The sequence below is a fragment of the Synchiropus splendidus genome, chromosome 11 (assembly GCF_027744825.2).
Source record: "Synchiropus splendidus isolate RoL2022-P1 chromosome 11, RoL_Sspl_1.0, whole genome shotgun sequence".
Classification (NCBI taxonomy): domain Eukaryota; kingdom Metazoa; phylum Chordata; class Actinopteri; order Syngnathiformes; family Callionymidae; genus Synchiropus; species Synchiropus splendidus.
The window spans coordinates 7,677,503-7,701,985 of record NC_071344.1 but is presented as its reverse complement, the minus strand read 5'-3'; the positions used below and the strand labels follow the sequence as shown (position 1 = coordinate 7,701,985).

At 44.9% G+C, this 24,483-nt stretch overlaps 2 protein-coding genes across 7 annotated transcripts in view; one reads left to right on the top strand and one right to left on the bottom strand.

Annotated features, from left to right (window-relative positions):
* drp2 (dystrophin related protein 2) overlaps window positions 1-14,515 on the top strand; it is a 200,856-nt gene extending 186,341 nt beyond the window's left edge. For 4 of the 5 annotated variants that reach the window (XM_053878675.1, XM_053878672.1, XM_053878674.1 and 1 more), the window contains 6 exons: window positions 2,058-2,123; window positions 4,324-4,470; window positions 6,256-6,502; window positions 8,884-9,001; window positions 9,074-9,160; window positions 11,018-14,515. In XM_053878675.1, the coding sequence (XP_053734650.1) occupies window positions 2,058-2,123; window positions 4,324-4,470; window positions 6,256-6,502; window positions 8,884-9,001; window positions 9,074-9,160; window positions 11,018-11,037 (685 nt within the window). In that variant the 3' untranslated portion in view covers window positions 11,038-14,515. The remainder of the gene's footprint in view (window positions 1-2,057; window positions 2,124-4,323; window positions 4,471-6,255; window positions 6,503-8,883; window positions 9,002-9,073; window positions 9,161-11,017) is intronic. The other variant, XM_053878677.1, reaches the window with a different exon arrangement.
* A 201-nt stretch (window positions 14,516-14,716) lies between these two features.
* LOC128767389 (aryl-hydrocarbon-interacting protein-like 1) lies at window positions 14,717-24,090 on the bottom strand. 2 transcript variants are annotated; one of them, XM_053879416.1, is made up of 8 exons: window positions 23,830-24,090; window positions 22,982-23,161; window positions 22,503-22,691; window positions 21,835-22,011; window positions 21,240-21,381; window positions 16,771-17,264; window positions 16,370-16,514; window positions 14,717-15,817 (listed from the first exon to the last, which is right to left on the bottom strand). In XM_053879416.1, the coding sequence occupies exons 1-8, from the start codon at window positions 23,923-23,925 to the stop codon at window positions 15,333-15,335; spliced, it is 1,908 nt and encodes a 635-aa protein (XP_053735391.1). In that variant the 5' UTR covers window positions 23,926-24,090; the 3' UTR covers window positions 14,717-15,332. The 2 variants fall into 2 exon arrangements, with proteins under 2 accessions (XP_053735391.1, XP_053735392.1); XM_053879417.1 differs by having other exon boundaries at window positions 16,370-16,511.
* Window positions 24,091-24,483: the final 393 nt, after the last annotated feature.

Below are 24,483 nucleotides of genomic sequence, written 5' to 3'. Positions count from 1 at the left end.
GTCTCTGCTTTATAGAAAGAGCTTACGGAGCAGCAAACAGGGCAAGCGTCCACCAAGAGTGACGAGAGAGTAATGCATATCTAAAATCTCTGTCCTTGATCCGGGGGAGCAGCAGGATCTTGGCTCGCTCGCACACTGTCCAGCGGCACATTTCTGAAAGGATTTTTATTGCCGGGAAGACTCGGCTCTCTATTTTATATCCTCTCCCTTTAGACACTTTTATAGCTTTCTCTGTGTCGGACCTATATTCTTCCAATTCCTGCCACTCTGCAGTCTCTCTGCTCTGGTGTTTACAGGCGCTTCGATGCTCACTTATAGCCATAATGTGGGATGTTGTCGACAGAGAGCTGAATTAAAGTTTCTGTGAGATTTCACACAATCGTGTTACGACTGCAGAGTTCAGCGTGAAATGTCTTTCAACGGCTTTTACTGGTCTCAGATCCGACACACATAAATGCATCTAGACACATATTGTGTTTGTTTTTTCCCCCCATTACTCATTAAACCCATTATATGACCACTAGCTACTACTATAACTAATTTTGTAACTAACTGTACATTTTACAAATACAAATTGCTACTATCACTTTTACCTCTACCTCTATAGAACTACTTTGAGTACTATTAACTTTATGCACATTATCCAACAAGTGATACTACTGTCATTACAACTACTGTACCTCTTCTTCGAGTACTACTACTGCTGCTACTACTATAAGTGCTTGCCATACATGTATGATTGAGACTTTTGTTTACAGAACTCTATTGACCTCACAACATCTTCCATTATATATTTGCAGGGCATGTTTCAAATCTAAGGAGCCGGCGCCAAGTCACGTGGCCCACAAGACAATAAATGTTTAGATGGCTCAAAACCGTTTTGTCGTAGGCTTCTTCAAGTGAGCAGAAATAGCAACAATGATTCTTGAATCTCAAAAAAAATGAAAAATTTGATGAAAGTGGGTGTATGTGCATGGATGAGGTGGAGTTAGCATCTCAAAAAGAGCACACGTACAATAATTTCCTGACTATAAGATGGCACGTTTTTTTCCCACGTTCTGAACGCTGCAGCTAACATAGATTTTTACAGACTAAAGAGCATCACACTGCCAAAATATTGAGCCTCATCACGCGTTTTACTGGCCTTCTCGCCCGCGTGTCCACAGCTCCGCCAACAGAGCTGATCTCCTGGAGGACCGGAGAGGAGAAGCAGCAGCTGAGGCCAGCTGTGGTGTCGGAACTTGGGTCACACAGCATATTTGGAGCACTTTAATGTCAATAAAAAATGTGACGACGCTTAACCCCGTTTTCAAAACTAGTGTAGAAGTGATCCTTGTGCATTTCTAAGCCTGGTGCACCACTGATCTTTCTACGCTGCAGACAGCACCACTGCACCTACGGCTTACAGATTGGTGCGGCTTATGTATGAACAAGATCTATTTTTCGTCTTAAATATAGTGGGTGCGGCTAATATTCTGGTGCGCACTGTAGTCTGGAATTTATGGTACTTTATTCTCGTGCTTCTGCTGTTAAAAAAAATGAATAAATAACACCCCCTATCTAATATTAGATTTACTATTCATCATGCATACTCATGCAACAAATACTTTGTGTGCTGATACTGTCAGCTCTAAAGGAATTGTTGATAGCTACGTCAACTCCTCCTGTGCTTCCACAGTATGTATTCATGGTGGAAGAGTAGAAAGCATAACATTCTGTGTATATGATGGCATCAAAAGCTACTAGTTGGGATACTGCTACTGCTTCTCCTCCTGACCAAGAATCATAACACAAACAGTAGATGGACACGGCTGCTGCTTAAATTTGAGCCTGTACTGTCTTAGCCTCTCTTTCCTCTGACCGTATCTGACTGACATTTATTGAATTTCAAACAGAGGCAGGGGGATGTCTGTTGTCATCCTGTATGTTTTCTAGTCGTATTCATCTACGGAAGCAAATAAAAGATGAGTGAGAATAATCAAAGGGAAGGTACAAAGCATTCTAAATTGGTTCCTTGTATTTCTCTCTGACATGAATGGAATGGTGTGTGTTCGTAGGTTGGCGGAGATGGAGAGCCAGAACTGTTCCTTCTTCACAGATAGCCTGTCTCCAGATGAAAGCCTGTGAGTAGACTCGCCCTCATTACAGACCTCGCGTCATCTCTCCTCCCGGCTCCCGATTGTTTCTGTATGTTTGTGAGTTTCTATATTTACATCCATTCTGCCGCCGCCGCGGCATTCACATACGTTTTCAATCACGGGCTGAAAATAAGGCGCAGCAGGCGGCGGGCTTGCTCCTGCCTTCATCATGCTCACGCCTGTCGTGGCCAGGACCGTGGGGTGGGGAGCTGGGGGAGGGAGGATGAGGGTGCGTGTTTGTGACTGACAGGCCATGAGAGGCTTCAAGGGAATCTGAAAAGAGTCATTCAGCCTGGCTACAGTTACTTTAAGCTTTATTTTTTATGCCATTATTCAAATGAATTGCGTTCATATAGATCAATACCAATATATATCATATTAAGTGGTGTGTTTTAAGTGTGTTTGTGGAACACACGCTACGTTATTATTACTCGAACTTTGCGTTCTGTTCCGAGCGCGTGTTGCTGCCGAGCCAGCTGCGTCTTCTTCTCTGCTTGGCCACAGTTGCATGTGAATGTTGCATCTCTCACCTCTAAGTGTTCTTTATGCACGAGCATCTCGGCGCTTTGTTCTCCGCCCCTGCGATCTTGCTCCTCTCCAGCAAGCCGTCCTTCTGTGTGTCAGCGCCGCTCGAACCCCCCGAACGGCTCCTGCTGCATGTTGCTGAGCTTCCTCTTCCTCCAGATGGTTTTGGGGCTGGTGTCATAAGGTGTTCTGTCATGTTACGAGCCGCCTGTTTGCAAGAGTTCACCGACGCTGGATAGCAGTAAAACTAAAGGGCTTGACAGCTGCACATCTGTGCTGGAAAAGAGCCTTTGTTTTCCTTGATGAGCGACTCCGTGTAATGCTAGGTCGCTAATTGAGAATCTAAATCACAATCTGCTCACACTGAATGTTTGGCAATTGGAAGGGAGGAGATATAAAAGTCAGTAGCCACTGTCAGATGTAGACTAGAAGTCACTTGTATTAAAGCAGAAAGTTGTTCTTCTCTATTGGAAATGACACAGGTGTTTCCCAGATGATAAAAATGTGACATACACGAGGCACCAATGTCGATGAAAATGTCAAAAAGTGTTCGTCCCCTTTCAATAATCCACAGAAAATCTTCCGCTGTGAGCTCCAACTCTTTCAGGTTGGAGGGTCTCCTTGTCTGATAGGGATCAAGTAGGGTTGCCACCTGTCCCCTGAAATACAGGCGACATGTAAAATGGCGTCCTTTGCACGATTTGTTTAGAGGTGTCCTGAACGCATCACGGTGCTGCCATTTGTGTGTGTCGGATTGTGCCTTTGATTTTCAAATTCATAAAAGTGGAGCTCTTTTTTCCACACGTGATGTTCATCCTGGCATAGTTGTCTCTTGTGGATGATTCTTTTTTTTATATAGTGAGACACTATTATGACATTAGGACCAGTTCAGTTCTAACCTCATGTGACTGCAACACAGAAGAGCCTATGTGTTCTTCTTTGTCAGACACTGGCTCCAGTGCAGATTCACCCGTGGTGGGCTCATCCACGATGACTTTCCTCCTGGGCAGCACAGGCCCCACTTCTGGTGTCAGACCAGGTTCTGTGAGATTTTCCACCATGTGGAACGTCTCTTGCTTTTTTAAAATACTGAACACACAAGTGAACACACTGACCTGAAGTGTTCCAAATGAGTCGGGTTAATTCGCAGCTCGGAGCAATTGGAACGGTGTAAGAGCTCCGTAGATTGTGACAGTTAGCAAAGGGTATGAAGCATTTTGGACGTCCACACTTTTTGTTCAGTTGTAAACAAAAGCTGAGAAATATTTTTTCTCACATTGACGCCTCTTGTACAGTACATCCTCTCATCTCACCGGTCATTTCTAGCTAGGTATAAATGATGAAGGGCTTCAAGTGAAATCATTTCTAAGAAAAAACTTTGCTGAGCTCCGACCTCTTTCTCACCCAGAAATGCATCCTATATCGAGCAATTTTGACTCAACTGTATGTGATGAAAAGTCACTGTGGAGCTGCAGACGTGTGATCTGAAATGTTCCGCCCTCTCTGATCGACTTATCTGAACGGACAAAGTCGCTACTTTCCACCGTCTGGTGTCGTGGAGTGTGTGGTGCGTCTGTGCTGGGCCGACGTCTGCTTGGTCGCTGCTGCTGGCTCAGTGTGCCTGTGGCTCAGTGTGCTGTCTCCTGTGTGGGGGACTCAGGGATGAAGATCAGTACCTCCTGCGTCACTCCAGCCCAGCCCTCGACCAGGACTCGCCCTGTGGTCAACACATGTTGCTGGTCCATCTGGAGCACCAGGACAAGGAGCAGCTGCAACGCACCCTGGCTCGCCTGGAAAACGAAAACAGGTGAGCACAGTCATCTGCTGTGTCTTATTATTATAAAGGAAGCAACTCTTTTATCTTCACCATCCTTACCTCCTGATCATGGGGGACATTTTTAGCATTCTCTATAAACAGCTCTGTCTCAAAATAGCCAAATGACTTTCTGCTACCGCCATGATTCGACACATAAAAGCGCTTGCTGACTCGGCACTTCTTTTGTTTTGTTTTTGCCGTGAGCCACAAAGTTGTACAGTTTGTGTTAAGTTCACCGAGAGGTCGGCAGACGACGTGGCGATCTTCACTAGTGCAGATGTGGTCCTCACACATCTGAGGAACTTGGTTGGTACACCAGCAGTTTCAAGAGCCACGTGTACAAGTTTCCTCTCCTTCTTCTTCCCTGGAGCTTTTTTAACTCCATATGTGGCTGTTTATCTCCAGGTATTAGAGCTGTATTTATGTGTTGCGACTCCTCCTCGGAGTACACTGTCACACTAAATCCCTTTAAATACAGTGAGAAATGTTTGGCGGCTCAACTGACGATGAAGGTAATGTGGCTGACTAATGAAAGGAGGGACTTATGGGACAGTAAGTCAACTCTGATGGAAGGTGTTCCGTCTCAAGACTCAAGAACTCATGAGGTTTTCAGTTACTGTTGAATGAAATTCATTGTGAAAGATGCAGATGTGCCTAGGCCACTAGCTGCTTAACAAACATAACATAAGTGATGCCTAAGACTCTCCATGAAGTGGACTTTCGTGCTCCGGAGCGGCACAGAAGTCAGTCCTCTGGGTAGCATGTTGACGTAGGCTTAAACCAAGAGGTGGCGCTGCTCACAGGTTAGGATTTGGATTTCAATGGAAATGACTTGATACTTTGGAGATACAGTACAAAAAGTGATGACAGCCTCGCACGTCCTCACCCGAACTATTCTTTTTGAATGTCATGGAACGCCACAGCAAAAGTGCACTTGGAGATAGTCCATACAGTATGTGACGCCCACAGAGTGAGAATATGTTGCGGAAAAAAGAGCCGTTAAACTGTTCATGAAAGGTCGATCATTCACCAGATATGTACATCAATATTTAATACTCCAACTAGCTGACAGTTGCAACGAAAAGAGTGTAACGATTTAAAATGGGAGACCCAAGTGCAGCAGGGAGGCGACTGGGGATCAAGTCCAACAAATTTAATAAGAAAACTCACTGAACTTCTGCACTAGGAGGCGGCAGGTGAACAAAGAACAAAAATGCAATACACAAACTGAATAACACTCTACATCTACGCTAGAAGGAGGTGAACTAAGAATACAAAACACGACAGGATTACTCTTCTACTTCTACACAAGAGTGAGGGAGGTGAAACAAGACGGTAAAGAAATCTAAACACAAGACAGAGACACCAAAATGAGAGTCCATGAGTGCAAACAACGGAGGAGAACCAGAGTCCAAGACACGGATTGGGGGACGGAGGAACCATGGAGGATGGGCACAGACACACTGGGAAACAAAGGAGATGGATGAGGAAAAACTCACAAACTCAAAGCACATGGCAAAATGTCCCCTGTTTATTGTCATGCTTAACATGGATAAGACGTTCGGGCTACCGATTAAAAGTGAAAACCAATTCCAAAGTGGATGAAATCATTCCAACACATTTCCTCTGTGACACAAATAGCCCTGCGATGGATTAGCACGACCAAGCGCTCGCACTGCATCCTTAAATGACACACAGAAATACTCGACGTGAAGCTAATATAAAGTAGTGCGAAGAGTTCCTCCTCACCATGTGTCTGTGGTACGTGTCGTCCAGGGTGCTGCAAGGAGAGTACAGGAGGCTTAAGTGGAAGCACGAGGAGGCGGCGTCAGTGCCCATGCTGACGGAAGCCGGAGAAGGAGGGCCGGGTTCGCCGGTGGGGCCGCAGGACGAGGAGCTGCTGGCGGAGGCGCGGGTCCTTCGGCAGCACAAGACCCGGCTGGAGACTCGCATGCAGATTTTAGAGGACCACAACAAACAGCTGGAGTCACAACTGCGCAGACTCAGAGAGCTGCTTCTACAGGTGCAGAGGAGTCTTTGGTGTCGGTCACTGTTGTCTGAGGAAAATACTTCAGTGTGTCATAGTTCAAACCATTGAATTATTCAGCAGAACTGGCTGAACGTTCCTTGACATGACAAACACTTTCTTGATGTGAAAATGACCACCATGATCTCCTTCAGGCCAAAGAAGAAAAAATTCAAACCATAAATTCAGGCACTACATATCTATGAAAATAAACATTCACTAAACCATCTATGTAGCCTGAGTGTGTGTAGCCTTGTCCACAGCTTTTCCTTCGCTGTAAGTGTTCTATATTCTCTACTGTGCTTTGTGTGAAAGAGCGCCCCCTTACCACTGAGGAGACTGTGATCACTACAAGTCTATGAAACAGGGCTGCCACCATATGTACCCACTGATAGTGAGTTTCAACGAAGCGGTCCTTTGCCAACAGAACTCACTTCTATTGTTTATACACCAACCCCTGACCACACCTGTTGATATGTAGACAGCATCACACCACTTTCTGCTGAGAACCACGACCTCAGATTTAGCGCTGCTCCTGCTGCAGCTTCAGGGATGGAGTTTAACTGAGGGTCCTGCTTCAGAAGCTCACCCCCATCCATAGAAGTGACGTAACCCTCAGGTCATGGACAGAGAAATCTTCACCCAAATGAATAAAAAAGAAAGACTCCAAGCAAATACTCACAGAGATACTGTCTTAGATGCATCGTCGAGGGTTTGTCGGTGGATGTAATTTTGGCCATAAAAACATAGTTAAAGGATGAAAAGGAGGACGTGTCTGCATTTCAAAGAAAGAGGAGGAACATACCGGCTTCTAAAATGCTCTTTGAACTCCTGGAATATTTCTCGCGGGGCTGATATTGAATGTGAAATCACAAAGTGCAGCCTTTGTAGTGGGAATACCTCAATTCCCTTCATTATCTACATCCATGCAACTTTGAGGAAACAACGTCACTTTTGTCAGTTTAGTGTCGGCAGTGTCAGATGACGTATTTTATGCTAAAGAACATTGTATTATGTTGGTTACACGTTGGTTTTTGAGATCTTATGGACCTTGATCACAGACCCACTACTCAGTTTAGTTCTCTTCTGTAGACTAGAAACGCTAAAGACAACTGCAAACAACTTTTCCAGCAACAGCTTTTTCCAGCTTTTGTCTACATTTTAAGTTGGAGACAAAAGGATTGTTGCTCTTTGAATGAATAGTCACATTGGGACCATTTAACGACTACATTGTTGTTCCCCCACTGACTTTGAAGCTCCTCTTGCGGTCAGACTGTGGCAAAACAGCCAAAATGTAATAAAACCCATAACTTTTACGCTGCATACACACTTCAATGGCTAGATAGATGGATGGATGATGGATAGATAGATGGATGGATGGATGGATAGATAAAAAGATAGGTAAATGGATGGATAGATGGATGATGGATAGATGGATGATGGATAGATAGATGGATAGATGGATGGATGGATGGATGGATGGATAGATAAAAAGATAGGTAAATGGATGGATAGATGGATGATGGATAGATGGATGATGGATAGATAGATGGATAGGTGGATGGATGGATGGATGGATGGATAGATAAAAAGATAGGTAAATGGATGGATAGATGGATGATGGATAGATAGATGGATAGATGGATGGATGGATGGATAGATAAAAAGATAGGTAAATGGATGGATAGATAAAAAGATAGGTAAATGGATGGATAGATGGATGATGGATAGATAGATGGATGGATGGATGGATGGATGGATAGATAAAAAGATAGGTAAATGGATGGATAGATGGATGGATGGATGGATGGATGATGGATAGATAGATGGATAGATGGATGGATGGATGGATAGATAAAAAGATAGGTAAATGGATGGATAGATGGATGATGGATAGATAGATGGATGGATGGATGGATGGATGGATGGATGGATGGATAGATAAAAAGATAGGTAAATGGATGGATAGATGGATGGATGGATGGATGGATGATGGATAGATAGATGGATAGATGGATGGATGGATGGATAGATAAAAAGATAGGTAAATGGATGGATAGATGGATGATGGATAGATGGATAGATAGATGGATGGATAGATAAAAAAGATAGGTAAATGGATGGATAGATGGATGATGGATAGATAGATGGGTAGATGGATAGATGGATGGATGGATGGATGGATAGATAAAAAAGATAGGTAAATGGATGGATAGATGATGATGGATAGATAGATGGATAGATCGATGGATAGATAAAAAGATAGGTAAATGGATGGATAGATAGATGGATGGATGGTTGAATGGATGGATAGATGGATGGATAGATAGAGAGCATTTCTGCCACTTCATCTACTTATCCATGTTATTTCCCGACAGCCCAAAGATGATTCCGAAGCCAATGGATCAGAACCTTCGACCTTATCCTCTCCAGTATCTGGAGGGGGTCACCATGGGGAGCCAGTCAGCCGAGAGACCACTGACACAGAGACAGCAGGTCAGCGACGTGCGGCGCCGCCGCAATAGTAGCGTCGTCTTCCAAAATGTTTGACTCTGATGCGTGTGGCAGGAGACGACATGGAGCACGAGCAGGACACGGTGCTGCAGCTCCAGGAAGTCATCGAGCAGCTCCGCAACGTCTTCCCCTCGGAACCGGGTGAGCGCTCCCTCAAAATGCCCCGCCATGAGAACGGACTCCTTCCTCTTCCATCACCTGCGGGAGGCCGGGAGATGGAGAGGAGAGCAAATACGTGCCGCTGCGAGTCGATGGTCGGGGGCAGCAATGAGCGGATTAAAGGGCAGAGAGGAGGAAGATAAAGAGAGACAGTAGCAGAGAGGAGAAGTGTTTCCAGCTTTGCTAACAGTCCTGTCACATTAGAAAAGCCATTTTTCAGAGCAATCTAATTCTTGTGGTTTGCATAAAGAAAGCGATTATGATAATTAATGTCTTCTCAGATATTAGTCGTCTTCTGTGTGTGTGTGTGTGTGTGTTCCTCAGTGCTGCAGTCTATTAAATCCGCGTCTCTCCCTCTCTTGAAATGACACGAGCGGCTAACAGAGACTTCCACTGTTCTGAAACTGCAGCGGTTGAGTAACCAACTGATGTAAATATCAGAATTATGAGGAGCAGGATTAACCATGTTCCAGAGTCGCTGGAAAACAATATTTAAATTCTGATCGATTCGAGGAAGAAACTAGCAGCACACAGAGACTGACATTGACACGAAGCCTATTTGACTCAAGGACAAATACAGTAAACGTGTCAAGCCTGTTAAAGCAATTCAGATACTCCACGACATGAAGTGACATGAGCTTAGCAGCTTAGCTTCAAGACTACGTCCACTATGTCAAACGCGAAGGGATGCGTGAATGGAGTCTATAGTAAAGAATCCTGGATCCAGACAGAGGTGTTTCCCATGGACCTGGGTCTGGAACTAGTTCGGAACTGACTTAGATCTAAAATGGGAGGGCGATGAAAAGTAGACAAGACAAAGTGCTTCATGTTGTGAAAGCATTTGTTGCTTTACTGAAATATTTCGTTTTTATCCAATAATCAAACATGGACTGACTTTTGAGGATGAGGAGACGGAGAAGACGAATATGTTGAAGGCATCTGGTACGTGACAAGTGTTCGTGTTGGCTGATGTGTTTTGCTGACAGGACTGTCAGAGAAGCCCATCAGTGATGCCACAGTTCACAAGCTGAAGCCAACCTTTTAGGGATCCAGGTCCCGAACCAGTTTTTTTTTCCCGTCTGAACACGCAGACCAGTTCAAAATAACACTCAGGAATGGGAACTGTGAGGCCTAACAGTGATCCGGATCAGCCCCAAAATATAATCCCCTGTTCCTCATCCCTTTTCTGACATGCCAACTTCACCATGACGGTTTCATCAAAATCGGTCCTTAACTTTTTGAGTTACCGTATCTCACACACAGACAGACCAACAACCAACACTGTGAAAAACATAACCTTCCACATTCCTTAACTTTTCTGTCGAAACATGGCCTCTTCTCTCTCCCCTCTGACCTCCCCAACTTTATCTCCGAGCGTCTCCACAACATCCGTCACTCATTCTGAACCCGTCTTTCAACACCACTCCTGAATGAACTCTTCATCGTAAACTCTGCCTCCAGTCTTTTGTGCTCACAACTGCCAAATCTAAAAGGCCTTGAGGGAGAAGTTTGAATGTATAAAAAAGTATATTAAAAAACTATAAAAATATGGGGAAAAAGAGGAATTCAACTGAAAAGTGTTGACTGTCATAACAGGATTCATCACGTTCCACTGATACGTGACACAGAAAGTCTGAAAATAACAGTACTTGTGAGTACTATGTTAACATGACTGGCTATTTACAGTATTTATTATATATATATCATTATTTACTGCTTTGGTAATACAGTTGTTATGGTACCCTGTGATATTATCGTCGCATATCAATACAGTTGTTATTCTGTCTACAGCATCAGGGACACGCGTTGATCATCTACCCTTCTTTTTTATCTCGCCAGGCGCCACCTCACACATCTAACCCGAGCAGACCTGGGGCAGATCCTAAACAGCGAGCCTGATGTCATAGCAGGAAACTCCTCAAGTCTCAAGCCGGTTCACAACACATGGGCCTTGTTCTGACGCGCGCAGCAGCGCCGACACCAGGAGCCTATCTTCCGCTCAAACTGCACTAAAAAGCCTTTTTTTTTCATGCAAACAGCTGAAGGCTCACGACCGCAGCCCGGCATGGCCCAAAAGAGCCAAAGTACAGTAACATTTGCAGCGACGTAGAGAAGCGGGAGCCGAGACACTGTGTCACTTCAGAGGTGAGAAGCTTTACAACAGTCTACAGCACAAATGGCCCGTTCTGGGAGGAACTCTGGGAGAGAGAGGAGAAAGTTCGTGTTGTCTTTGCTCATGTTTGAGTCTCACTCCGTCATGTTGGCGCCCACCAAAAGTGTATTTACGTTCCCGGGAATCATTTGTCAGGTTCATTTTCAGACAGCCAAAGTGCCCACAATGCATCTCTCTAATCCTCCCCCCCAAAGTGCGCATCACGCTCCACTGCACACACTCATCACACTCCTGCACACGTCTGCTGCACACGGCCCTGACACCCTCATCCTTCATTACGGACAAGAGCACGAACTGCTCACCGCCAGATCGATATCGTGTGTAGCGTAGATACACGCTAAGTACATGTCCGTTACCTGTCTGACGCTCGCAGGAATGAGACCGCAGCCTTTTTATTTATGAATGACACCAGGTCCCGTTTATTTTGGGAGGAAATAGAGGCTCTGTGGAAGAAAAAGCTGTCGACTGGTCTTCAATTTCAGCGTCCCTCTGCTCATGCTGCGACCAGGCTGGCGTTTGTTTTTCTTCTGTGTTCATGAAAATACGGCAACAATCCAGCGACAACTATCATGGAACTCATGGGACCATTGAATAACTTTCCAAATAACAATATTTTAAATGACGTTTTCCTGCAGTTTTTTGTCAAACTATTAACTCTATCTATTTTGACACACCTTCCGTGGGAGAGGTGGAGTCCAGGGTCTGCGCTGTCTCTTGGCCTGAGGTGACTCTGGACTACCATATGATGGTGGTTTGACAAAAGCACCGGAGAATCACATTTTTGAAGTGCGCTCAAGTATGGTAGCACTGCATATGTAGGAGGAGCAGGATGGTGGATCTGTGGACCCACTAGTCGTCCACTGTAAGGTCTTGAACTCACCCATTTTTACGGACACAATCTCTCGTCAGGGTCTTCAGTCTGGTGGCTACTGGAGTTCATCATTACTTTTGCTGATGATGTGTTGCTGTGGCCATTTTCACACCTGGACCATCAGTTCCAACCTTGACGCCTGTCTTCTTTAAATCAAAGATCATGTTCCTCAGTTGGAAAAGTGTGGCTTTACAGGTTGAGAAGAGATCCAGGTAGAATGGTCCAAGTATTTTGGGGTCTCCAGTGAGGTCTTCACCGTTGTAGCACTGGCAGTCATGAGAATTTACTCTGCCATGGTGAAGACAGAGCTGAGCTGAAAGGCAAGACTTAGGGCCATGGATAGAAGCCGCTGAATGTTTTGTCTCAGTTGCATCTCATCCAGGGTTGAGCCTTTCAGGAGAGACTCAAAGTGGAGCAGCCATGATGGCGGCCAGATTGTATCTCTCTCTCAAATCATCTTGTCTTGGATACAGATGGGTGAGAGCAGTCTGGGCTGGGTGGCATGTAACTCTTACATTGGGTGGCCACGTTCTCCAAAACACACACCTTTGGGACGGCGAGGTCTGTGACGTCACTCCAACAAATTTGGGAAAATGCTTTAAAAGTAACAGAAGTTTGGAAAACAAACTTCCATCAGATGCTGGCAGCAGAAAAACAAAAGCAGCTTCATCTTTTTGGTGCAAATTATGGCTTTGCTTTTGTCGTGTTTTGACATTTAAGGACGGCACTTGCATCAGGCGCGTGCACACGTGCGCGTGAAAGTAAATCTCTTGGTACCAAGGATGCGTTGGCTTCTACGCTCGGTAACGATTTAAGTGAAAGCGAAAGTCCAGAGAAGTGAAGATCACAGCAGTTTCTGTCCAGTAAAATGCTTAAATGTGAAGTCATTATGCTGCGGACGCTGCAGCAGATCTGAGACAAGAGAGAGGCGGAGGAGAGAGAGTTCCATGTGTTGCTGGAGGGCTGTCAGGAGGGATCCACTTTGATGTGTCTGTCGGAGCAGCATCAACAGATGAGGGCGCCCAAAAATAAGTGAGACCATGTTGCGGGAATCAGGCAGACACATCGTCAAGCATTGATCTGAAATCCTGAAACAAAAACGTGGCAAGCTGTTTTGCTATTGTGGCTTTGTGATGGAGCAATCCAAACGGAGATGGCCAGAAGTGAGGAAGAGGAGCGTTCAGCAGTTATTTCCCACTCAGCCCCATGAAAACATCAACAGGTGACAGGTTTATTTATGGCTTAGTTTTGCACTCACACGCAGAATTGTGAAGTTATTTCATGTAAATAACCTGCAGGAGGAAACGTTTTAGGTTGAAATCCAGGACATGGTTCCAGTTAAATCCAGCAGGAGGCTTCCATCTAAATGAGCTCATCGTGGATTTGGAAAATGGATTTCTGCAGCGGAGATTACATTTCGTTCGCTTCAGAAGTCTGTGAGATCAGACTGACTAGAGAGTCGCGCTCCAGAACAGAATCCAAAATGGTAAAAAAAATACAAATTTTATATATATATCTATATATATATATATATAGATAGATATTGCTTTTGATGAAATGTACCTTTTTAAAGCAAAGGGATCAGGTACATGAGGGATTGTTTAAAGTATATTCCAGGGTCAAAGGGAGGAGGGATGTTTATTTATGTCAAGATGTTGATAAGTAAATAAATAAAATATGGATTATCATTTTAAAAAATCTCAAATTAAGCATCAAAACACGTGATCCTTTTTCCCCCTATTTCGACTATTTTTTTTTTGGCTTCTGAAATTACATTGTATTTTACTTAAAGCTACCATATCCCCCGAATAATCTCCGATAACTTTGGCATTTCACAGATTCATTTTCCCCAGCTAATCCTTGCTGCTGACTGTGATCCCGCTGTGAGGGAGTCACTCTCCTCTCAGCCACTGATCATGTGATCAGCGATAACAAATGGGGCGGCTGCACTCACACACCACGAAGCTACACTTTACATTCCAAGGGCTTTTCACAGAGACAGACCCCAGTGTCAACATGAACCATCACGCTCGTGTCTGCGCGTCCTGTCGTCCACGATGTCTGTAAGGAGGACACACACACACACCTAAACGCCACCTCACTCACGACAGCTATCGCCCACCAGACCTCAGTCCACAACCCTCAGCACTTGTGTCGATATACCTCATTAATCCTCCCATTGTTTCGTTGGTTGATGTACAGCACCGGAACACTCACCTGCGTCTGGTTAATCCGCGTGTGACGGCGGCTTTTTACTAGGATAACAAGCGGGTTACTGGCTGCTTTCTACTATTTGTGTACAGAAATAAAACTTTGTATTCAGCAAACATGTCTGTCTGGTTTATTTTTCGTAGCTTGTTGTGTCTATCTGTGTTTGGGTCACATCATCGCATCACACAGCTAAAAGAAGAGCTGAGCTAAAAGGCAAAAGCTTGATCGACGTCTCTACGCTCATTTATCTTCACCAACTCGGAGGGCGAGGAGCAGATCTGCTGGCGGTCGAGACACTGTTTGGTGTCCTAATGGAGCAATTAAAAATGACCTCATGACTCCAGACTTTTTCTCCCACTAATACCGTAATTTGCTGTTGTGTTTTACATTTATTTTGCTTGTGGATCCAAAAACACGTATTGGAAAACAAGTGGTGATTCATGTTGCACCATGCTTCACTCAAACATTGCGGCCCCATTAGACGGTTTACAAAGACCCAAAATAAAACCAAAAAAAAGATGAAAGAAAGACTCCGATGTTTTATCTTTGGAAAACATGCCAGTAAACACTGAAATCCTGCTGCTTCATTTATCTGCGCTCACCATTTATTCACTCAGAACTGGCACAACAAACTATTGGGGAAGTTTTCATGCAAACTAGGTTTCACTGCATGTAGAATTACACATGTTATTACACTGCTATTGATGATGATCTTCCCTCATCACCTTCTACAGCAATATTCTTAGGATGTATCTCTAACTTCACTGAGGCAGCAGAGTACGGGACAGTCGGCTCAGCTCTCTGGTGACCTTTGACTCCAATCGCATCCCGTCTTGTTGTAACCTCGCAGCCGTCCATGTTCCTTCCCGTGTGATGTGTTGTTTGACTTCTCTCTGGGCCTAGACACACTCCGCTCTCCGGTTCACATCACCATGATGATCAGGCTGCTCCTCCGCAGCTGCAGCGATCTCCTCTTCACTTGTCTTCTCCTGGACGCTCTTACTTTCTATGACACCTGTGTCTTTTTCCACATCCCCCACATCTTCCATCTCAGTGGGGGAGGATTTCTTCGAGCAGCTCTCCTGACTCTCCGGCTCTGACGCTGTGGTTTGTGTTACACTGGGATTTGGTGCAAATTTGTGGAGCTTTTTCCTTTCTTTGCTTCCACCAGGTCCCCATTTCTCTTGTGTGGTATCCCAGTAAGTCTTTTTTTGGTTGGCATGACGGCTCCGCAAACACTCTCCCATCTTCTTCAGCTCCTGACGCACAAACGGTTTGAACTTTGGGTCCAGTTTTTCCACTCGGGCTAAATCTCTTTTAGCCTCGTCCTCGTTGCACAAAGCTACATGAGCTTTCGCACGCTGGTACACAGCTTTGAAGTTGCCTGTCATGTTTGAGAATGGAGAGGAAAGAAGGTGGGGGGAAAAAAAGCATAGAAAACGGTGAAGAAGTCAAAAGTATCATAGGGAAGCAAGATGAGACAAGGAAATATGAATCATAGGAAAGTAAAAGCAACAAGATTCTGTCTCAAATTTCTGCTTCAGAACATTTCAGTGCGCCATGTCTGTGTGTGGCTGTCAGTGGGATGAAAGAACGACTCTTCCTCCTACAGTGAGGAGAAGTGTGAGAGTGGAGAGCAGGTGTCTTGTGGCTGACGCAAATAAAAGACAACAAAAAGTGTGAATTCTTCACGATAAAACATCGAATAAAAAGTTTCTTCACATGAAAACTAAATTCACACCACCATTTTAACATACAGTACATTTGTGCCACCGTTGTTTTTCAATGTTTATTCATTTATTTTTTACTAGTATTTAATAGTAACTTTTCAAGACAATGTTTGTCAGGATGAAGGTGATGCCAGCGCCACCTACATTTGCATTTCTGCCTCACTTTGTGCCATGACCTGACTGTTAGCCCCCCACAGTGATGTTACCTCTGTGCGTCTTGAGCAGCTTGTCATTGAGCTCCACCACTTGTTCAAAGTTCTTCAGCTCCAACAAGCACTGGCTGAGGTTGAGAGTCAGTGGGAGTCGAACCTTTTCCAGAGACTTCCAGTCGTCTCCATGCTGATCAACCTGCTGAGAGCAGAGAGAAGCATGGAGAGCAGTGAGGAGGAGGAAGGTTCAAGTGATGTTTTAGATATGATAAGGAGCTATTGCAGCAAGAGAAGAATGAAAGATGGAGGGTTCCTGGAAAACAGAGGTTTTAGAGTAGAGTAAGTACAGATAATAGAAAGCAGCATGGTGCATAACACGATGAATATCTGAAAATAAAAACATCTCAGCAGTGGTTTTACTGTGGGTAGAAATGACTACATACGTCTGTTGCACTGACCTCCTTCTGGAGATGATCCACGTAATCGATGGCCTCCTGGAACTTGCTGGAAGCTTCCTGAAAGAGTCTTTCTTTCACCAGGAAGTTTCCTTCCTCCTGCAGCAGCATGACCAGCCGTAACATCTGCTGCCAGTCTTTCCCTTCCTTCTCAGCAGAGCAGTCCTGCTTGATCTCACCCTCATTATTTCCTTCAGCCAGCGAGATCCTCGCCACGCCGTCGGCTACATCACTGGGCTCTTTGAAATCCTCATCGCCGTCTTCATCCTCCTTTTCAATGTGTTCGCCCTCCTTCCTCCCCAGCTTGTTCCAGTAGGCTTCCTTCTCCTCCCAGTACTTTTCCTTCATCCGCTCCGACAAGTGCTTCAGCTCCCGGTGGACGAGCGATGCCAGGGTTACGTCCAGGTGCGCCACCATGTTGAAGTCTCTCCTGGCTTCTTTCTCGTTCCACACCGCAGCGTGAGCTTTGGCCCGCTTGTAGTAGCCTTTCACACAGTCTGAGGGCCAGAAACAGGACAATGAGCTCCCTCTCATTCTGAAGACGTCATCTTTGACACGACGAATAAAAAAGCTTATATGGTTATAAAATAAGCATAAATGAGATTGAGGACTTTGCTTTTAATAGAGGTTTTAATTCTGGTTATCATCACTCTACTTGTTTACTTAAGGAGTTATAGTTGCGCAAATGTATGCTGGAATACTAGATGATAATGTGCATGTGCCAGGTCACTTGAGTCTTGGATGGATGGATGGATGGATGCGTCGCCTCTGAAGAGGTGGGTAGTATTGTGGTGACAGCTTCAACTGAGTCAGTGGAGCTCAAAATTTTCTGCCCACCGTTTCCCATGAAAATCTCAGGCTCCTGTGCTCTTTCACACACACACGCACACACATGCGTGCGCGCGCACGCGCGCGCTTCCTCTCCTCCAGCCGCTGAGCAACACACACGTAAACCTCACCGAGGGACGGAGGCTAAAAACAAAGACTGCCACAGTGGATCCTGTCTGGAGGTGCGGAGCATAATTCATAAGGCAGTGACGATGGTGCCAGAACGTGAAGCCCCTGCAGGATTATGTGAGTAGCCGAGGGTATGACAGCACAAGCTCCAGGACCGGCTCTAACTAGAGAACCCCCCCCCCCACTCCACCATCACCAGCCTCCACATGTTCAGCAGCAACAACACAACCTGATTTTCTTTCCCTTCTTCCGCAGATCTGTTTATTAAATGGCGAGAGCCTTGTTAGCTTCTCTTTAATAAGGTGCGTCTGATGAAGTTTGCTCTTAAAATAGCTCAAGCTGTGCTCAGCATTCCAGGAAGATTCCGCTCCATTACGCCCTTCATTTCTGCTGTAATTAGCAGAAACTGTGTGGCGTACGTAGACGGACAAAAATAGCAGTGCTGGTATTTCTTTACTTTATTGTTCTGTTTTTTGAAGACGCATTTTGTTTGTTGGCTTGATTTTGAAAGACAAGCGAGCAAGTTTGAGGAGGGATTCCACGGGAGACGTTGGGTTCAAGGGAGATTGAAGGGAGAGACAAACACGGGTGAATCCACACGCCCTTTGAAGCTGCTGTGCGGCCGCCAAAATAAAAGCAGTGAAAGTGGTTTTCTAGAGCCTTTTTTGATTTTATCTTCATGCATTTGATGATATTTCATTTTTCTTCCACTATTGCATCATTTCTCTCTAAATATATTTCTCCCGGTCGTCTGAAAACAGACTTATGGTCCCACTATTTTACCCTGACGCTCTCTTTCACGAGGGCACTGACTTTAACTTCTGAACTGCCTGACTTGCTTCTGCTTTGCTGGGGTTCATCTCGATTTAAACAGCACTATAAATGGTCTCATCAGAACCCAGTAAATGACAGTTCTAGTTATGGTTTATAGAGATGATGAATTTGAGGTCTTAAAATGATGCCTGATAGATCAGGCAATAACTTTCATAAACAGTCATCTGAGGGCCCATTTATGCTCAACATTGGCTATAGACCCAGAAACAGACGGAGCCTTCTGCCACTGCTCTGCCTTCTTTTCCCCTGTATTTCTGCATGTTTCCACAAAGCTTACAGATACGGACCAAAGGGAGCAGTACCACTGGAAACCATGAGGGGCAGTGTTGCTCTTACTACCCGATACATAGCTCCAATGAGACACGAAGAAGACACAACAATGGCGGTGTCTGTAAATGACTTGCTCGGCTTCTGAGATTGTCTCGAGGCAGGGCTACGACGACTGAGAAACAGCAGAATCCATCTGTTGCTCGCTGTTAATGTCTGGGATAAACACGACACGACTATGTAAATACAACATTCAAAAGTTTGATCACGGTGCTTTGCTTTTCTGGTGACATCACTATTCAGCAACAGTGTTTTTTTGGAAAACTATGCACAGCAAGATGTGTATTGAACACACAGATAAATAGTCAAGTCAACTGTGAATCGATCAGTTTGTGCGTTTTATTTACATTGTTATGCATGTATTTTATCCCGGACATCAAAGCCGAGCTGCAACAGATTCTGCTGTTTCCTGTCTGTAAATTAAAAAGGTAAACATGTCAGAAATGGCCGATAGCCCCGCCTTGTGAAGATTTCAGTGGCTGGGAAAATAATTTACCGACAGCGGAAATTCTCCGTCCTTGTATATAACAGCCTCACTGACCACCACCTCCTACAACACTGCCTCCGTTTCCTCTTTTGTGCAAGAGGTACATTACCAATACTGCTTCCACCGACGCCATGTTTGTTTTGGAGTTTGTCTCTTGTCATAAACTTTTGACTCTAGGCTGCTCCCCCTGGTGGTTATATTCGTGAACAACAATACCAACGCAAAGAACCATTGCAAGTATGTGCTCAGCGACGGTAACATTGTTTGAAACGGACGGGTACAATTTCGTACGTGAAGGGAGCGTGAATGGGCTTTACTTTCGTCCACACTTTCACAACACTACAGTGCAGTTATCCTGAAAAACAGACTCATAAATGATACAGACATGAGGAGCATGGGGAGCGCAAAAAATCAATGCATCTCAAAAGAGAGAAACAAAGACTTTTGGTAATGATTTTGCCGAAGGATCCAGTTTGCCTGTAAACTCACCTATTTGGCGGAAGACACTTCCCACACAAAACAAGGTCCATTTCCTGTTGTGAGCTGGTGAATTCACAACGCCACATAGAAAGAGAGCCTCACCACACCGACCATATTTAATGTTGTGGAATACATTTGCATGTTTCTGAACTTTATACCTGTGCACTCAGTGGCAGAGTAGCAAACAAAACTGCATTGTTCTTCTACCTTCCTTTTTCTGGTGGTTTTTGGATGTTGCTGTTTACTTTGTTGATCTGTGCTGCACTGATTTCTTTTACTATCGTTCGTGAGATGGTGGCCAGATGTTGCCGACGAGAATCTCTGCTGGTGCAGATGTGAGAACCAGTTTAGCCCAGCAACCAACGTGACGGACTTTCAAAGAAAAATATGTGCCTTAAGCAAATGAGAGGAAGCACGGCTCAGAGGTTTTTTTCTTTTCAAAAACATTACATTACATAAGAAATATATATTTTATTCCACATACTTGCAGCTGCTATCATGATTATTTAAGGTCTATTATTAATACAAAATTCAGCAGGCATTAGACATTTATGCTCCATAATAATTTAAGTATGTCAAAAGTTTGTAGCTTAACGGACCACAGGACCAAACTGGCTCAACTCGAGCACTGAAAACTGCATCCCAGAACGTGAATTCCTGTTGTGCAGTGCAATATTTCTGGTTCACAAATCAACCTTTTGACATTGTGGATGTGTCAAAATACACCAGAAAACTACGGTGGCTCCGAAGGGCAAAAAACAAACACAAATGTGCTTTTGGTTTGTGGTTGTACTTTTCTTTTGTGTTGTCTTTTGCCCTTTGGGGCACCATAGAAAACACTTAAATAAACTACATATTCTACGACCTGAGTCAGGAATACAGATTTAATTCAATAATTCATTTGTCTTTTATAACCCTAGAACAGGGGTAACCAACCAAGCACACACAGTTTAACCTATCAGGTGTCAGCTGAAACAAGCAGCACCTGACTGACAGTCAACTTCCTCATAAATATGCCTAACCTTTACAACAAGAAAACCCACATGATGGAGAGCAAATACATATTTGCTAGTTTCTGTTGACGTATTTAATGTATTCTAAACCTCTAGGTTCTATTTACGTTCAGGGAAGCCATCTTGGATTGCGAATTCTCCCACCATTCGACTGGGATATCCAGTGCCGGTGATGGGGGGGGCGGAGCTGGGAAGTTCCCAGTTCAGGGGGAACACTGCACAGGTTGCCAGGGTGCAAACGTAAACGGACAACCACTCACACACCCTCACTCCTACTGACTCTGGATTTGAACTATCAAGGTTCTAAAGCGGCTCGCAACAGATTGAAATGTAAAAACGGTGAATATGAGTTCAAAACCTGAGTCGTTTCCTACCGTTATGTTTCTCCAGCAGCTCGGTGGTGTGTTCGATCACCTCGTAATACTCCTCCATTTCCAACATGCACTGGCAGTAGTTCAACTCCAGGGGGACAATCATCCGACCCAAGTTAATGTAGTCCACATCTCCAGGCATCTCCTGCACACGGAGGAATCAGAACCTTCCATCTATATTTTATCATTTCACGTGAAGAACATGAGACAACCTTATTCCACACGGGGACTGAGCTGAACGCAGGTAAAGTGTCACAGATTTACTAGATGTTCTGGAAGCAGGTCAACAATCTGTAAACATCAAACACGTGGATGTGTCTGCGGACGCCAAGCTGGCTGTCACGCACAAGAACAATCCTGCATGCTTCTTATCGGAGCATCTTATCTGCAGCTCGTCCTCCCTCTAGTATTCCTTCATCCTTACATCTCTTTCATCCTACACATCAGCACCCCCCGCCTGTCTTCGTGACAGCCATCCCGCCCCACTGCTGCGAATCAAGGAACGGCACCAGAAATCTTACCAGGAGTTTAGACATCCTAAAAAAATCTTTAAAACTTCCACACGTCTGATGCTCCCCTTTCATTCCGCCTGACTCACCCTGGACTGGATGGTTTTCAGCAGCAGCACAGCCTCTTTGTACTTGCTGGCGGCCTCGCTGAAGCGCCGCTGCTTGACCAGAGAGTTGCCCTGCGAGTGGAGGATCGGGACGTTCTCCAGCTTCTCATCTTTGTCCATCATCCAGGACTCTCGTTGGTACGACATGGGGTCTCCAACCTGACCGCGCAGGAGGAGACAATAAACATGAAGTAAATATTGAATAAATATTCATACTAGAAGTAAAACACTGATCAGATGAGCATGTTTTTATTTTTATGTTTTTAGCAGGAGAAATGCCGACATTTGGGGGCGATTGACATTTGGAGGACATTTGACACTGTTCTTGTCAGAGACAGAAAATCTAGCAATAACACAAAGTTCTTCTGAGGGACTCGGAACTTTGCGACCCTCGAACGGTGGAGTTCAGCCGTGTTCAAAGGCAGCGACTCATCAGATATGGACGCCTTTAGAGCGGGAGCACGGATCATCTTGTCTAGCTTATTACTGAGCGATCGTGTGGGAGATAGTGCGGATGTTCATTTGCGGCTGCCGGGCCTCACACTGGGTGATGTTTTGCTTCAAAGACAAACCTTCTAAACCTTCTTTTTTTTTTTTTTGGCCCAAAATCTGGCGTCCAGAGGTTTGAGAAAGGCAGCGGGTCGACGCACCTGCAGCAGCTCCATGATGAAAATGAGCGGCTGCGGCGTCCTCATCAGCTCGTCCAGCTCCGGGAAGCCAGTGGAGTGGTAGTGAAAGAGGTTCCCCATGCCACACATGTGCCTCTGGCCCTCCAGGGGATCCCTCCCCTGGGCAATCAGTCGCATCCCCTTGGACACCATGGGGTACAGCCCTGTGTGCTACATGAAGGGATGACAAGTGCAACAAGTGAAAGGATGCAGAGGCAGAGAACAGGGACTTGATCCTGACAGCCGCGAAAAATGAGATGAGTCTGGCACCGAAATACAGTTGTAGATTCGCGAATTTAGTTCGGAGCAGCTGCTCAGATGACATCATTATTAATTTTGTATTCCATCTATCCTTTATTCTACTTTAAATTCCCGTCATATTTCTAATAGCTCTTAGTTATATTGATAAAATAATACAGTGTGCTTTAAGATGTTCAAAGGAGTCATGTGACTGGACTCACAATGGCGTCGCACCAGAACTCGGCCACCTCTCCGACCCTCATGGAGGTCAGCAGAGTCTCCCACACCTCCATTTTGAACATCTTCCCCACAAAAATCTCAGCTGGCCGCCCGGCAAGTCGGCTGTCGTCGATGACCGTCCGCTCAAAGTTGTCGAGAAGAGTCTGGAAGTTGAACACCAGCTGGGAAGGAAAGAGAGAGTGAACAGAGTGAAAGTGAAATGAAAAAAAAAGAAAATAAATAAAAAACATCTTGCATTCTGAATATCATTCGGATCATGACTTGTTGCTTCAATATATATATATATATATATATATTTATTTATTTATTTATTTATTTTTTCTTCTTTTTTTTCATGCGATTGACAGCACTTTGAGTCGAACACGTGTGTGGTTATCATTTCTCTTCTGAGGTGAAGCACTCTTTTGGTTACTGGCATGTTTCGCCTGCACCACAGAGCATACGATCCCATTATTTAAACTGCATTACATCCTCTCCAAACAGATTGTCTTCAAGGGTCTGGCGTACTTTGAAAGTGAGACAGCAACTAGAAAGCTGCATGAAGTCACGCTCAGGTGAATGAAAGCTGCAGCTGGCACAGACATGGGGAGCATCAGTGGGTCCGGGTTCTCTGGCCCGGACTCAAATATGCAAAAATAAATCATCAGAGTGGCTGATTTTATGACGGCTGCCGCCATGAAATATGTTGCAGTTCTTCTGACCAAATGTTTCCTCCCTCAGCCAAGCATTAAAATATTCCCTCTCCATGAATTATTCAGCAGATTCCATCTAAAGTGGATGATTAACTCCAGCCATTTCAACCTGCATTTGGGATCAGCTGCTCCATTACCTTGGTCCCAGGTGGAAAGTGAGGCAGGGCTCCTCTCCCTCCGACCAGGATCTTCTTCTTGACCCCCGGATGGTTCAGAAGATAGGCCTCCTCCATCTTTATTGTTGGGTTGACTTCTCACAGTCCCAAGCGACTGGGCCAGCAGTGGGAGTCTTGGCAGGTCGGCTGCTCTCTGACAGATGGTGGGATTAGGTTAGAAGTTTCTAGACGGCCACTTTAATCCGAGCTGTTAATCCCAGGACGAATCCCAGATGGCCAGTCCTTGAGGAGAGAGTACGAGTGAGAGACAAGTGGGGACGGACCAACCAGCTTAGACTCTGCTGCTGCCCTGTGCTGAGCCTGGTGGCTTATACAACAGTGTGGCTAACATATGGATTTTTATTGGCTGAAATCAGATAAAATCGGAGGCTTTTTATTTAGCTGTAAAGCTCTCAAAATGCGCTGTATTCGCCCACGTGTCCATCGCTCAAGACACTCTGTATTGCGCAGCTTGTTTCCGCTATTTCCTCTCGATGCTGGACACTGTTTTCAAAACTAGTTTTGAAAAGCGATTTTAAGCTGGTACACCACTGAACCTAAAGCGAATATTCCGGTGCGCTCTATAGTCCGGAAATTACGGTACTGTGACCTTATGAGGTGGAGGACATATTTCCT